Here is a 16,348-nt window from a genome sequence, read left to right as displayed (position 1 = left end):
GTGTCAAAAATAATAGATGCCAAGTCTCGTCTTCTGGATTTTCCTCGGCATTTCGCAACGGCTAGGTCTATTAATCATGCACATTGTATTCAAGTATTTTTATGAAAAGTCACTACTATCATAGACAAATGATGTCTCAAAAATTCCACAAGATCATGACGTAGCAATAGAAGGAGCTCGTGAAGTGGAAATAGAAAGAGCTCGTGCTATGGAAGTGGTGATAGATATTCCTGATGATCCAAAAATTCAAGGCACGAACAACAACTGTTATATCTGTTTAGGAGAATTTGAACAAGAAGTTGGCACATGTGAACTGATACTTTCTTCTTGTTGTCATTGGTTTCACGCGACTTGTACTATTCCTTGGTTATTAGCAAATAACAAGACGTGCCCATTTTGTCGCACTTTGCGTTAGCACTATCACAACATATGCTCAGATTGAAGATTTAGTCAAGTCATTCAACGACCATCAAAGCTTACAGTTTAGTGATACGTATAAAAACAAGTGTATATCAAGTAATCAGGGTTTAACTATTATCTTCTCCATTCAACAGAATCCACTTATGTAATAGTACTAGCAATGCAATTTACTTAATGTGTTGCACAATTGATACTAATTTCTATGTAGAACTCACTCTTTTTTTCTGTAATATTGAGGAAAAAGTCGTAATATGTTTATCATATTGCCAATTTATTTTATCTCGTATTTTACTTTAATGTTAAATTAACAACTCAAAGATAAAAATATCGTATAATCAGTAATTTTTCATCATGCAATACAGTTTTTGAAAAGAAGAAAATTAGCTCCAAAAATGTCCTTACCAAAAAAATAATAATCTTTCTCCTGTTATTGATTTCATAATCTAAAGACTATATAGTGTTATCGGATATCATTTCAACAAGTAGATATGTATACCAAATTAACATTTTAAATTATTTATTTATCAAGTACCGTCATATAAGATAAAAATGTACTAATTTTGTATCCGATTATGATTTTAAATGGAACGAATATAATCTCAATAAAACAACCACACTTCCAATAAAAAAAGGGAACATGATAATGTAAGGTCCCTTTGTGATTTTAAAGTTGCAAAACATAACATCCCTGTGTGATTTTAAAGTTGCAAAACATAACATCAATTTAACCAAAGAGCTATATTGCTCAAGCTCTTTAAAAATGTTGTCAGTACATATGAAATCCTTCAAAAAGTAGTGCATTTTTTGAGAATATGACACAACTGGCTAAAATTGTAGTTTTACCTCATGTATCTATTCCAGGAGCATATTCAACTTTTCCTTAACAGTTCTTGTTTAAGTAGTTGGGGGTCATTGGGGAAGGATAATAAAGAATTTGGATACAAATGTCAACCCAAGAAAGCCAAGAGTAAATAGTAATACATGACATTATTAGTAATGTGGAATTTCTTTAGTGTACAACAACAGTTGAATTTGACAGTTTATTAGCTAAATTATAAAGAATGCTGGAATTCCATATTGCTGTATTAGGAGCTGAAAATTACAACCTGTATTGAGTATATGAACATAGTGAAGCACTTTCGTCTTGGTCGCGGTCCCATTCAAACTATAGTAATAGCTTCAACACTATGCCTCAGATATGGTTAGATATTCAGAGCTTCTTGAGAATAATAAACCAAAGGTGTATACTGTCTTTTCATCTACTCTATTCTCTCCAGATTATACTTCACAATTTCCTCAAGTGCTGCACGGAAAGGACTGGACGGAAGGCATTTTAGGTTCTGCATTGCTAAATCAGCTTTCTCCTTTGCCAAATCTTGTGCCCTCTGAATTCCTGCACAGGTCTTCACCAGATTGATGGCATCCTCAAGAGAACCAGCATCGTGAAATTCTGATTCGATTATATTCCTAAGTTTTGGCTCTTTCTCTAATGCAAAAAGTACTGGTGCAGTAAGGTTTCCCTTGGCTAAGTCACTTCCTGCTGGCTTTCCCAATTGTGCTGCTGATTGAGTGAAGTCCAATATGTCATCAACAATCTGGAATGATAAACCAAGATTCTTCCCATATTGATACATTTGTTCGCTAATATCACTGCCAACGCTACTGAAAATGGCAGCTCCTTTGGTGCTTGCAGCAATCAAGGAGGCTGTTTTATAGTAACTCTTGAGCAAATATTCCTCCAGTCCAACATCACAGTCGAACAAGTTAGAGGCCTGCTTTATTTCACCACTTGCAAAGTCTTTAATAACCTGCCACAAAAACCAATAACCACTAAGGGTGTTGATGTAAAACGAACTAATAATGATATCAATGTTGCCAGTTCTATAAGATGTACAAACCAAGAAAATCTTAAGATACCTGACTGATGAGCTTTATGACTTCAAGGTTTTCAAGGTTAGCTAGGTACCAGGATGACTGTGCAAACATAAAATCACCAGCCAGTACTGCCACTCTAGTACCATATAATTGGTGAACAGTCTCCTTTCCTGCATTAGAAGTTTTTTTTAAAGAGGTCAATACAAGGAAGCAAGGGAGAAGGTATAACAGAAACTGCAAATAAGAGAAGGAAGTTAGAAGAAGCACAAGGGTGAATGCTTAGGTGACAGAATCGACCACCTCAATGACGCACAGACAATTCATATTTGGAAGCGCTATAACAGAATCAATCAGCAATCGATCTAAGATCAACTATAAAGGAAAAGGAAGCATCAAACAGAAGGAGAATCGGTGGTAGAAACAGCAATCTAGTATTATCTGCCTCTACAAACTTGAGCAAGCGAAGATCTAATCCAGTCTTGTTGTTCTTTTCCTTAATCCTGAGAAAGTGCATTCGTAGCCCATACTTGTCAATTTATCTCTTTTTTTTGTGTGTGTGTGTCAAGTGTACCATTTTCACAAAACAGTTGTACAGAGTTCAACTATTTTTTAGAAAGCATAGAAATGAGTCAAATGCTGAGAAGGTCTCAAAAACCCGCAAACAAAAAGTAGGAAGAATATCTAAACATTAAAGACCCCATCAGATGAGCTCTTCCTAACCAAGCATATTCCCTGGACTAATCATTGAAGTTATTAAGGTTCCTGGATCCTTTGGGAGAGCAGGGGTGATCGTCTTCCGTCAAAGTAAGCCAACCACATCAAGTTAGACAGCAAGAATCTCATGTAGATCAATCAGGAAAGCATCAATAATAATTAGAAAAACAGTTAAGAAACAAGTAAGTAGTCCTGGGAAGTGCACAAGAGAGAGCTTAGAAACGATAAGCCCAAATCTCATAGGCATCCAACTAATGGTGTAGTGTCAAACAAAGTTTTTCTGGGAGGTTTCTAACCAATAAAAAGGTGTTGTCATCAGCGTAAGTCTGGTTATTCTGTTAATGTCATCTGTCCAGATTGTCTGGCATCCACAGTAGATTCTATGGCATCTTTATTTCTTTAGATATACCTTAGAAATTCTTCATCAACTGAAATTGTCAAAAGTGAGACTCTTTCAAGGGTTGAATATTGTTTTAATAAAACAAGAGCATGTATCATGGCATCATCACAGAATCAGAAAGATGACAATATCTTCTTAGATGTTTTCTTCTACATATACTTTCCTCATAAATTATTACTAAAAAATTTATTCTAAGAACAATACCATCCACAATGATGCCTGGAAAAATAACCCTATTCCTACAGTATATGGTAGAGCTGAAGATCTAGAGTAATATCCAAAGAAATAACCACTGAGTATGTACAGTAAACTTTTCAGCCACCTGAATAAAGTATTAAACTAGAAGCAAGAGTGACAATCATTTTGAGTTTCTAAACAATTAAAGACAGTGCATTTGTGGACACAGCAGAGGAGAATGACAAGTTGCTTAAAATGTTTTACCTCTTCGTGTGTCACTTTCATCTAACACATCATCATGTATCAAGCTTGCAGTATGGATCATTTCAATGATTTCAGCTAACCTTTTGTGTTTTGTGGTGAGTTCCCTGGCAGCAAGGATTTTATGATATTAGCTTAGCTGATATGTGGTTGTGACTTGTGAGTACTACAAGAGAAAAAATTAAGTAGTGTTCCTCACTTTAAGCCAGAAATTTCTGCTGTGGCCCTCGACACTAGGAACACTAAAGCAGGTCTCACCCTTTTGCCACCAGCACCAAAAATCTGCTCAGCTGCAGACATCAAAACTGGGTTCTCTGCACCAACAATCTGAAAAATGATTTCTCTTAGATACAGAATAGAAGGGAGATATGTTAAAAGCAAATTGGCCCGATATGCCATCTGATCATTCATGTGGTATTGATCCAATTAACAACATAGTTTTACAAATCCTAATAATAGCAAGTGACAATCACTGATATGAAACTTTTTCAGTTACTCCTAATATTTGACATCACATTAGACATATGTGTGTTTATTTATCAGGATATACATTACAGATACTCTCAGACCCAAGTGCGCTTATTTTATTTCTTGCATCAGTCTTAAAATCAAAGTATTACCAAATGAAATTGTCAAAAACTAGGACCTTTTAAAATGAACTTCATAAGCTCAAGGTCAAGGTACCTATATTGGTAGAAGGTAGTAAGTACCTAGTGGAATAGTTAAGGAGCATGATCTATTTCCACTTTTTCTAAGATAATGACAGGGCAACCACGGCTAAGAATATAGGGAAGCTAGCCCGGACACAACCATTATCCAAAAAAAAAAATACCATTTGGGAGTAATGGTGTAGCTCCTACTCCTATGGTTAGAATTTTTTAAGGCCAATAACCATGATAATTAAATATATCTATTAAGTCCAGTTCTTTGTCCTCACCACCATGATCATTTGTAGTCCAAAATTGCATTTCTCATACATCTAAAGAAGTTCACTCGGGAACAAAGTATGCTCACCTGAGCATCTTGAAGTCATAGTGACAAGTACAAACATCAGTCATCTGGAGATGCCAAAGGGTATTTGAATAAAACCATGACTAAATACCAAATAAAATTGTCCTAAAAGATGTTCAAGATTAAGATATTATTTGGTGCTGTGATACTGTAAATCCTATTCCTTCAATGTTAATTCTTGTAAGGCCAATAAACCCAAATATCATTAAATAAACATCTCTATTGATTTTAATCCCCACAAGCATGACCATGTACTGGGGGTCGCGGATTAGGGTAGAAGGTTAGTGGGATAGAATGGTGTCTTGCCGTGTGTCGATTTAGGGGGGTCGTAGGTCTAGGCGTGCCTTTATAGTTGTGTTGTTATTGCCTTTGATTATCATATTCCTTTGCTATCGTTATTGTTCTTTTCTTGTAAAATTTACATCGCTTTTTTTTTTTGCCATTATGCTATATATACTATTTTTCTTTCTTACTTGGGATTGTGAGTTTTGAGCCGAGGCTCTTTCGAAAACAGTCTCTCTGTCTCCGTGAGGTAGTTGTAAGATCTGCGTACATCTTACCCTCCCCAGACCCCACTTGTGTAATTTCACTGGGTATGTTGTTGTGTTGCTGTTTCCTACATCTAGAGCAATTCATTTAGGAACAACTCGACCAAGCATCAATGAAGTTATATTATGAAAATTACATTAGACATTTGGCAATGCCAGCATTACATAAAGCTAAAGGAACGTGTTCTGAATCACGACAGATAAATGTAGTATGTATTACCTTGGCAGCTATTCGTCGAAAAATAACCAAAGAGGAGGATTTTATCACATATAATCCATTAAACTATATAACTAACAAATCACATAAGCAAAGTTGAAACAGGAATGATTGATTAATCAAAGAATGTCCATATAGCACTCACATTCTGCAAGTTCTTGTTCAGTGTAAGTAGGTCATCAGCAACCACTTCAAAAACATTAGTCAATGAAATAGGTTTTGCTGACTTCTCCAAATCGAACATTGGTGCCAACCCTGCCCACAACAACAACAATATTTGAAATCATTCCAAGAATGCCCTTAGAAAACTACTTATTAGGCCTAAAAAATGGATTTAAGTATATACCAGTAAGTGAAGCCTTAGTTGATATGCGTCCAATTTCTTGTCTGCAAGACAACAATTTCTGACCATTGAATCTTCTACTTGCAATCCTCTTAACAAAGGCATTTGAAGAACACCCACAAGCCAAAAAGTCCAATGGAGTTCTCCCAATTTCAAGATTATGGCAAGTCACAGACATCATCCTGGTAATACCCACTTAACTAAATCACCAGATTTTGCCTTATAAACCACCAAGATTGCTTTTTTCGACACCCCAATAAGCAAACAAGAACAGAAAACTGAATTTATTGCAACAATTTGAACTCTTGGATGAGCTTTTATATCCAGTACAAGAAGAAATAATTGAGTGGATAAAAAAGAACCACATAAAAATAGTGTCTTTGATCTGATTAATGACAGAAAATGGAAGAAAGGGACAGTTGGGCTATGTTTCAACTCTAAAATTCTCAAACACTCAAATCCATTTTTACTATAATATCATCCAATGCAGAAGCATTGAAACTTCGAGCCAAAAAAGGAGTGGACCTTATCTCCACTTTCAAAAATCTTTTTAGGCCAAAGTTATGATGTAATATTGTATAACTAATTATTTTTTCTGAAATTTTCTGAGGTTATATAAGAGCCAAGTGATGTACCTCGGGTCTACCAGAAAAACATTTTTCTCCCTGATACAATTTAAAGTTTTTAATTGAAACTTTTTATATATTTTTAAAAATATTCTCACCATTAAATTTTAGGGCCATTTGGATATATATGAAATCAAATTGATTTAAAATTAAAATTTTGTTTGAATTTTGTAAGTTGTAGTTTTTCTCACAAATATGAAAACTCCACAAGTTGTAAATATTATCAAAAATATCTTTATTCTTATTCAATTTTACAAAATAAGCAAATTATAAACCATAACTATATGTTTTTTTAAAAAAATTATTATGTGTGATTATTAACTTTTAAATACACGTAATTTTATAAAAATGCACTAGCCAACAATAGCGATAAGTGATAACTAGTTATTTTTTAGTATAACACAAACAGTATCTTCACAATAAACTGAAAAATTTAAACTTATAATTTATTTTTTTACAAAATATAAAATTATGGATCAAATTTTATACTTTAAAAAATTTGAAATCATAATATAAAATTTCAAATCACGTCTTTTTTGAAGAAATTGGTCCCAGATCGTATGTTAAAATTTATTCAAATTCATAAGTAGTTATAAGATTATTATAAAAATAAATGCACTTAAAAATTAAGATTTCAATAATGAAGATTTAGAGCTAAAAAATTAAGGGCGGTCAAGATCTAGATAATTAAAATAAAGACCCGTTTTAAAACATATACTCCTAAACACCTTATTATAAAAACAAACGCACTTTTGAATGATGAAGATTATTCAGAGCTAAAAAATAAAAGGCAATTAAGATTTAGATAATTAAAATGAAGACCGCTTTAATACAAATACTCCTAAATACTTATTATAAAAACAAACTCACTTTTGAATGATGAAAATTATTCAAAGCTAAAAAATAAAGGGCGACCAAGATTTAGATAATTAATTGGGAAACTTACATAAATATACAGTATTAAGAAAATATTTACCATCTATAGCAATAAAAAAAATAATTCACTGAACACTTATAATACATTTATAATACAGTTTTAATACATATTGCAGAGAACTATTTATAAAACATATATAATACAAGTTTTATAGATGGATAATACATTTATCACATACTTTAATAGATTTATAATAAATTATGTCAGTTTCTTACTACACAAACATAGCATATATTTTAAAACACTTATAATACATTTATATTGTATGCATAATTTATTTTTAATACAAGTGTAGATTTATCATAATATTGCTATGTATTGCTATAAATGGTAATAAATAAAAAATATCGCTAAAATCAGTAATTAATTTTTAAAAAGCACTCAATTAATAATTTTTCCTAATTAAAATGAAGACCCGCTTTAAAACAAATACTCCTAAATACCTTATATACTTTATGTATTTCAAAATTAGATATTTATACCCTCACATGTCAAAAGTTGATACAGTGTTATATTTAAATTTAAATGAAGATCCTTGATTTTCCATATCCTATGAATATAATATCTTAAAATTAGCACAAATTCCAACACATAAGAAATGTTTCCACAAGATTATTAACTAGGTATCCACTTGGATAATAGGTAGAATGAATCTGTATTTAGATTTTGCTTTTGTGTTTTCTCTCCTCATGGATTATACCCAGAAAAAAAAAACTACATAGAAATACATTAAACATGGTATTTTTAGTTTCTGAAAAGATATAAGAATTATTTCTAAAGATTATCAATGTTATAAATACATCGTATTATAAATGCAGCTTCCCAGAAAGACTTGCAACAATCTTTCTCAGACTTGCAATGCAAGCAGTCAACTTGCAAGTAACTCAAGTAGGCAACTTGCAACTAATTTCTGAAAAGCCGACCTCACAACAACTTTTTGAAAAGTCTCATAACACCTTCGTTTCTTCTATTCTAGTTTATTTGTATATCAATTTGAAATTGAATAATATATCAATCCCTTTATATTCTTATTTGTATTTAACTTCACAATTTTGAGTTAATGATCAAAAACACACTTGAAGTATCACGTTTTTGCAAGTTTCATACCTGAATTATGTATCAAATGTATTTTTCTGTTTCATATCTAAATTATCATCGACTATTTATAATAACACATTTTATACAACAATCAAGATAGTACTAGTTACGTTAGAAATACATAGGTGAAACTCGTGTGAGACTTTTCTGTCTTTATGGATCAACAAACAAAGCAATTGAACTGTTATAAAAGTATATATATATATCATGACTTTTTTCTTGCATGAAGCTCGTTTATTTTTTATTTTATTTTATTTTTTTGCATGAAGCTTGTGACTCTTTTTTTCTATTCAATTCTTGCATGGAGCTCATGACTCTTGTTTTCTGTTAAAAATTTAGTAAAGCTAAATCAAATGTCTTTAGAGCAAAGGCAAAAAAATGCCCCTTAATTATTGAGAGACTAAATAGTCAATTTCTCTTGTAGTAGGTTATTTTATGTAATATTATTTTTTCCTCCCTTTGAGAAATTAAATGGTCAAGAATGGACATTCAATAATTGAATGCTTTTATATTTAATTATGAGCTACCGTCCAAAATTTAAAGATCACATCTAATAGAAATAAATATATATCCTGCCCATAAATTGAATGAAACATTTATTGTGAACATAAGAAGGAAAATCGTCCATGATGGGGTGGAACGGATGAATAAAAAGTATGATAATTAGAAAAGTTTTACTTTCTTTTTTTTCCACCTCCGCGTTGATATATGTTTGAGCTTTGGATTAATTTAAATTTACCTCATATAAATTCAATTTAAGAAAAAATACTTTTTAATAATAAAATAAATTCATACTCAAAATTTAAACATGATACTTTTAATTAAAGGCGGGAAGATCAATGATAATATTAGGAAATTTATATATTGCATATCAACATATATTTACTGAGGAGCGAAGCTAATGTAAAGGTATGAGTTCAACTAGTCGAATCCAATAATATAATCTTGATCTAAACTTTATATTTGTCTTAAGTAATTTGTTTGACATGTACAAATTATTTATTTAGAACACAAATATTTAAAAGGATTTAGAATTCTGAACATATAAATATATTATTTTAAATTCCGACTCTACATCCGAACATACACGATTGAAACTATAATATAAGGTATAGATTCAGATGAACCAAATAATCTTTGCTTAGCAACCTACGTACACCTAATATTTGTATTAGAAAATTCATCAAATATTTATACGCAAAATCAAATAAGCTATGAATTTAATGATTCAAATCCCGTAAACTTCAAATCTTTGACTTTGCTTTCTGCATGTCAATCAACAAAGTGGAAGGATTTTGTGTCCCAAGTCTAAATATCATTCACCACACGACACATCTCACAAATCACTAATCAAATTCCACAAGTTCTAAATAATATTCTTAAAACGTAAAGACAATAATTCTCCAAGTGTTTGACTCTAAAGTTATTTCTTCAATCTCTGCAACTCCATTCATCCACATAATTATTAGATTACTTTTTTCTTTCTTTTAGATCAGAAAAAATGAAGAAAAAAACTCTTCTTTTTTAATTGAAAAAATAATTAAATAATCGTTTGGTTCTGAAATGATGACATAGACATACATCTCATTTCACATATGACTATATGAGGTTCAGGTACTACAAATTATTCTGGATGGTTCAAAGTGATCAAATTTTGTTTGAAATTTGTTAGATTTTTATGAATATGTCCCTCTAATTTAATTTATTAAAATATGAAATTACGTAAGTGAATGTTCCTCTAATGCTTTCCAATTTGGGTTTCATTTGACAGTGACAAAAAGAAGACATCATATGAAAAAGAAATGCATATACATACATGATGGCCACGTTGATTCCGTATTGTAGATTAACTTATAAAAAATACATCTATTTTTTTTTTAGTTTCATATTTCAATTATTAAATATATTTTTTTCAATTTGAACTATTACTATCTAATACGTATTAAAACACACCTTGAAATTGATTAATCCGGACATCTATTAGTTGTTCTCTTTTTGTATCAGAATCACCGTCTATTTAACTAGGTGTGTTTTTATACACAGAGAGATATTGATAGTTCAAGTATAAACATTTGATTCATATGCAATTAGCAAATTACCAATAAACTCATTTACTTTCTTATCATTTCTTGTGTTGTTCATCAAATATGGAACTAGTCAAGAATCATCTTCATCAAGGATATCTCCGAAATCAGGCTAAACACAATCTATTTATATTTATATTTTCACTTAATTACATTGGATTTATTGTTATATTTTTATTTTTCATTTCATTATATTGTCCTTTAAACCTTATTATAAACTCTGTCTATTTTAGGATAAACAACTTATAGTTAAAATATGAAACTCATGAAAAAAATAGTTCAGATGTCGAAACAAGACTACCCCTTCGAGAAGGAGAATTAAACAGATAATTAAAGGTATCAAATGAGCGGATTGAATTGAATTTGGACGGATCAAAATGAGCAAAGTTAATAAATGGGCGGGTTATTAACCTGTCCAAAAGTTGTTTGGGCTGGAATGAGCTAAAATATGCGGCATAACACAATCCATTCAATTCTTATTTAAGTTTTAATTATCGTATTATTCTTAACTAATAATTTCTTAGTACCAAATAAAATTTTATGATTATATATAATATATTAAATAAAAAATATTTTGATAAGAATTATCATTAGTCAATTTTGACTATGACCCCGTTTGGATGGGCTTATAAGTTGGTCAAACCAACTTATAAATCATTTTTGGCTTATTGTGGTGTTTGACTAATGTTAAATTTAAGCCATAAAGTTCTTAAAATCACCCAAAAATGAAAAGTTAGAAATCCTAACTTTTTTTTGAAGTGCTTAAAGCCATTTTTTTACCATGAAAATTACTTTTATATCCCTTCAATAAACTTCATTAGAAAGCGTGAATGGGACATGTATTTATAAAAAAATTAACTTAAATAAATATTTTATAGTGAAAGTGATTTTACATTATAAATTACTTTTGATTAAAATCAACTTTAGAGTTTAAAAATCTTTTAAATCAACTTATTATGGTGTTAACAACTTTAAGGGTATTTCAGTCATTTCGATAGAAAATAAGTGTTTAACAATACTTATTGCCAAACATATCAACAACTTATTTTCAATATAAGCACGTTTATCCAAACACTCAACTGCTTATTTATAAAAATAACTTTTAGTTTCTAAAAACACTTCATACATAGAGCCCGTTTGGATGGGCTTTAAGTTGGTCAAACCAACTTATAAGCCCCTTTTTAGCTTTTGGACATGTTTGCCTAATGTTAACTTTAAGCCATAAAATTCTTAAAATCAGTCAAAAATGAAAAGTTAGGATTTCTAACTTTTTTTTTCTAAGTGCTTAAAGCCATTTTGTTTGATCATGAAAATTACATATCCCTTATATTTTAACTAAATTCTCAAACTACCTTTTTTATTCTTTTAACCCTAAAATTCAAACTCTTATTTTCAACATAAACACTTTTATCCAAACACTCAACTGCTTATTTATAAAAATAACTTTCAGCACTTCAAAGTTCTAAAAGCACTTCATACATAAAAGTTATTTTTTTTAAGTACATCCAAACAGGCTCATAAAAATTATTATTTTTAAGCTCATCCAAACGGACTCATAAAAGTTACTTTTTTTAAACTCATCCAAACGGGCTCTATATAATAGCTTACATGTTATAAATTAAAATAAATTAAACTAATAATAAGTGAATTACTTAAATAAATTGAATTGATTGAGTTTGATTTTGTATATAACAGTGAAAGTGAGATAGGTACATTCTAGTACTATCTAGTGGGTTGTTTGGACTTTGGAACCAATTGCCGATTATTCTTTGTTTTCCAATTCACTTGAATGTTGTCCATATATTATATCAAACTTCTTGTGGACCAATTGCTCTACACGTCAGGATGATTTTGATTATTTTTTAAAAAAAACTATCATTTTTATTAATTACTCCAATCTACTGGTCATCAATAACAAGTAATTATAATAATTAATAGCCGTCATTCTTATCTGTTTTTGTCGTTTGTGTTCACTAGACACTTAACTGTTTCTTCACATCTCTATCTCTTTTTTGCTGCTCTTCAATCTTGATTATGGCCTACTATTTGATTATGGGAAGATAGGATAAAATTAGCCAATAAAATATATATAGAATTAATTATAAAAATATTAACTTAGTAAGAATTAGATGTGCTAGATTATGATCTATTTTTTAATTCAATTTCAATTCAAATAATTTTTGTGCGGATCAATCACCTATTTATTTATAAATTTAATTCATTTTTGACTCATCCAAATACACTGTAATCTGCTCATTTGACACTTATGTGAGGGAACTTCTCTATGTTTCTCTCATTTAATCTTTTAGTATAATGGGAAGTATTGTATATTAACAAAAGGCTTACATATTTTTAGTAGGAGACTATCAAAATTTCACTAGTTTAGAAGTTAATTACTTAAATACACTCTAGTTTATAATATTACGAATTTTACTAGATTTTGGTGTGTCCAGATACGTCAAGATACATGTATCTCGGGATACATGAGGTCAAATTAGATGCAATTTATTCTAAATATACTGTATCAAAGTGGATTCGCAGATACATGTGAATCGCGCTAGATACATACAAATCCATGTATCTATTATGTAGCTATTGTGATTCACATGTATTGGGATCATGACTATCTCGTTTGCCTCCCTCCCCACCTCGCTCGCCTCTCTCCCTATTTTAGTGTATTTGATAGCAAAAATACATGCATTTAGGTGTATTTTTCTTAATATATGATCGATAAAAAACTCTTAATTAGTGATAAGATACGTAATTATTTGAAAGTATAGATATAATTAGTATATATAATGTGGATATTTATCTAACAAAATAGTTTTCTTTTTTCGTATGCTATAATATGGCTTAAATATGCAAAAAGAAGAAATTTTTATATTTTTAAGCGTATTGCCCGAAATCAGCTTATATTTGTGCGCTTTGTTAGCTAAGAAAATAATTGATTGATTTGCCTTCCTCCAAATACATTTAATGGTGGCTTTTTAAACTTAAATGTTTATCTATACTATATTAAAAGCACGAAGGTCTTAATAATATTATTTGAACTTTTTGACCTTTATTAAAAGACTTCGCTTTAGACAAAATCGTTTTTTCACCATTTCTTTTCAATTATTATACTATTATTTTAATGATATTAAATATTAACTATAATAAACATAATAAAAATTAAATAATTTTTTTTCTATTATGATTAAATTCCTGAGAAACTTTTTTCAACTAAAATAGATTTGATTCAGAAGGAAAATAGTCAAAAGAAAACTTTCAAAATAATAAGTAAAAAAAAAAGGTTTAAAAACCTTCCAGAAAAAAAGGCAAAAAACTTTCAAAAAATCAGCAAAAAAGATCTACCAAAAACGTCCAAAAAAAGTCCAAAAAAAAGTTTTAAAACCATCCAAAAAAAATCGGCCAAAAAATAAGCAAAAAAAAAAAGGTCCAACAAAAACCCCCTCCCAAAAAAGGTAAAACCTAATATTTAGGATTGAAACAAACTAATTGAATTTTTATTATTTAATGAAACATAAAGTTCTATAATTCAATACTAATTTCAATTAGATAATAACATTGAAACACATATTATCTATATAAAGAGTAAATTTTTACTCAAGCCAAAGCAACACACTTATACATCTTGATTTTAGAGGTAATAATTTTTTTTTCCTATTTTATAAGATTATATTATCCTATAATTTATATGCCTATTGGTTGATAAATTTCTTGACATCTTTATTGACTTCACTTTTTGTTTGTATGTATGCATGCTTGAAAGGGATATGTGTTTTATTTAAAGATTAAAGAGGGCGGCTCTCGGAATACGACCCTACAAACTTTACATGAAACATATGCTTCTTCTATTTCTACATTTTGTTTTTATTTTGGTTTTAATTCAAATCTCACAACGACATTCTTTGTTTGTGCGCCCCTTACCATTCTCGCTCAGTCTTTCAACGGCTGGGAAGGCAGTCGTAGAAACGAAGCCTATCCCCACGCCGACCATCCCCTTTCCTTACAGTCAAGTGGCTTTCAGCTCCTTTGATGAGAAATGCGAAAGAAAAAAGAAAAAAAAAAAGATCGCCATTATCATTTTTTTTTGTCTTTCTTTATTATTATTTTTAAGTTAATAGCTTTAAAGATTATATATAAATTATGCACATGATTAAAAATTGACAATGATTCTCCACTTTTGATAATTTCTTATGTTTTTCTTCTGATTAAAATTTTTGATCGAAAAATTGGACTAAACAAGTATGTTGTGCCGAATGTAGCCGAAAAATCAAGGGTTTATCTCTTTAATTTCTCAACACTTAAATTGATATAATATTTATTTTATGTCAATTGCTATTTTTAAATAATTTTTTTCTTCTCATATATAATTTTATTGATTGACGTGAGACACTTGCAAAGCACGGACACTAAACTAGTATCTTATTAAAAGTGGGAACAAAAAAAGTTGAAAGTTGAAATACCAAAATAACCCTATAAAGTTGAGTTATTGCAATAATATCATTAATTATATATATATATATACACACACATTTAATCAAAATGTAGTAAATAAAACATATATCTAATGAAATAACAGTAAAAATTGTGCTATCTCTACAAAATTAATAAACAAAATTGTAAAATCACTAAATTACAATATGCAAACTGTCTTAGAATACTTAAACGTACTGGAATAAATAATAACACTTATTATGTTCCCATTCAAATTAATGAAACGTTATGGAAATTAACTAAATTTTTCTTACTAAGCATTTTATATAAATGGATATCAAGAATATACCTAACCTTCATAATTGGATGATACAAATTCATCAGGTATGTAACAAGTCACCTTTGATCTATTGGTTCTACTTTTATTTTATTTTCTCATCTTTTATTAAGTAATACGGTGATTATTTTTTTTTCATATGCTATGTAAATTTTATGAGATTACATTTTCTTGTTTGTTATTCATTTCTGTTCTATGTGACAAAATTGACAAAAACATAATCACTTATATGTGTTTGTATTGTATTTTATGCTAAATTTTGCTTATATAATATGCTTAAATTTATGATTTTTATGCCTCAATAATGTTATAAAAGGTATAAGTTTGTTGGGGAGAAAAAAGAACAAGTTTGAGGAATTACGAGCATTTCTTTTTTCCTCTCTTTGCTACATTTAATTATTAATTTTTAGCAATTTTTAGTTTCTTCTCTTTTCAAGTTAAATTGCATTTTTTTCATTTTTTATATAGTTAATATCTAAGTTTGTGGGCGGGTTCTTTCAATTGTGAGAGCAAAGAGGACACCAAAAATAAACGTAATCTAATTAGCAATTATCTTTCATTTCACCAATTATATTGATAATGATTGGATGAAAAATTGTGAGAGTAATGTGGACAAGCTTGACTTTCTAGAGAGGAAACTTTTATATATGCTCTTTTACTAGAGCAATCATGGGAAATTAAAACTATTTTTTAAAAATAAATGTGTCAAATTTTGGTCTTTAATGTCATATTTTTCTTATCAATATCGAAATAACTTATTGTTTATATCTCACAGATGAATACTAATTAGCATGGAATACACGTGTAACGCACGTGTTCAAAAATTGGTAACCTTTAATAATAGGAAAAATTATACCCTA

General features: G+C 29.7%; 1 protein-coding gene across 1 annotated transcript; it reads right to left on the bottom strand.

Moving 5' to 3' along the window:
- Nucleotides 1-1,388: 1,388 nt before the first annotated feature.
- Nucleotides 1,389-6,512, bottom strand: LOC129891976 (solanesyl diphosphate synthase 1, chloroplastic-like). Its single transcript, XM_055967486.1, has 6 exons — nucleotides 5,970-6,512; nucleotides 5,769-5,878; nucleotides 4,047-4,174; nucleotides 3,851-3,954; nucleotides 2,338-2,465; nucleotides 1,389-2,228 (listed from the first exon to the last, which is right to left on the bottom strand). The coding sequence occupies exons 1-6, from the start codon at nucleotides 6,145-6,147 to the stop codon at nucleotides 1,680-1,682; spliced, it is 1,197 nt and encodes a 398-aa protein (XP_055823461.1). The 5' UTR covers nucleotides 6,148-6,512; the 3' UTR covers nucleotides 1,389-1,679.
- Between the last annotated feature and the right edge of the window lie 9,836 nt (nucleotides 6,513-16,348).

Source organism: Solanum dulcamara, chromosome 6 (assembly GCF_947179165.1).
Source record: "Solanum dulcamara chromosome 6, daSolDulc1.2, whole genome shotgun sequence".
NCBI lineage: Eukaryota > Viridiplantae > Streptophyta > Magnoliopsida > Solanales > Solanaceae > Solanum > Solanum dulcamara.
The sequence above is the reverse complement of the archived record's forward strand: the minus strand, read 5'-3'. Positions and strand labels throughout refer to the sequence as shown.

What these genes read in the sequence shown, in the direction of transcription:
- LOC129891976 (XM_055967486.1), bottom strand. Translation starts at nt 6,147, where the DNA reads ATGATGTCTGTGACTTGCCATAATCTTGAAATTGGGAGAACTCCATTG. An exon ending in AACTAAGGCTTCACTTACTG is followed by an intron (nt 5,879 to 5,969) that starts GTATATACTTAA and finishes TGTTGTGGGCAG; the next exon opens with GGTTGGCACCAATGTTCGAT. An exon ending in TCATAAAGCTCATCAGTCAG is followed by an intron (nt 2,229 to 2,337) that starts GTATCTTAAGAT and finishes TTTTTGTGGCAG; the next exon opens with GTTATTAAAGACTTTGCAAG.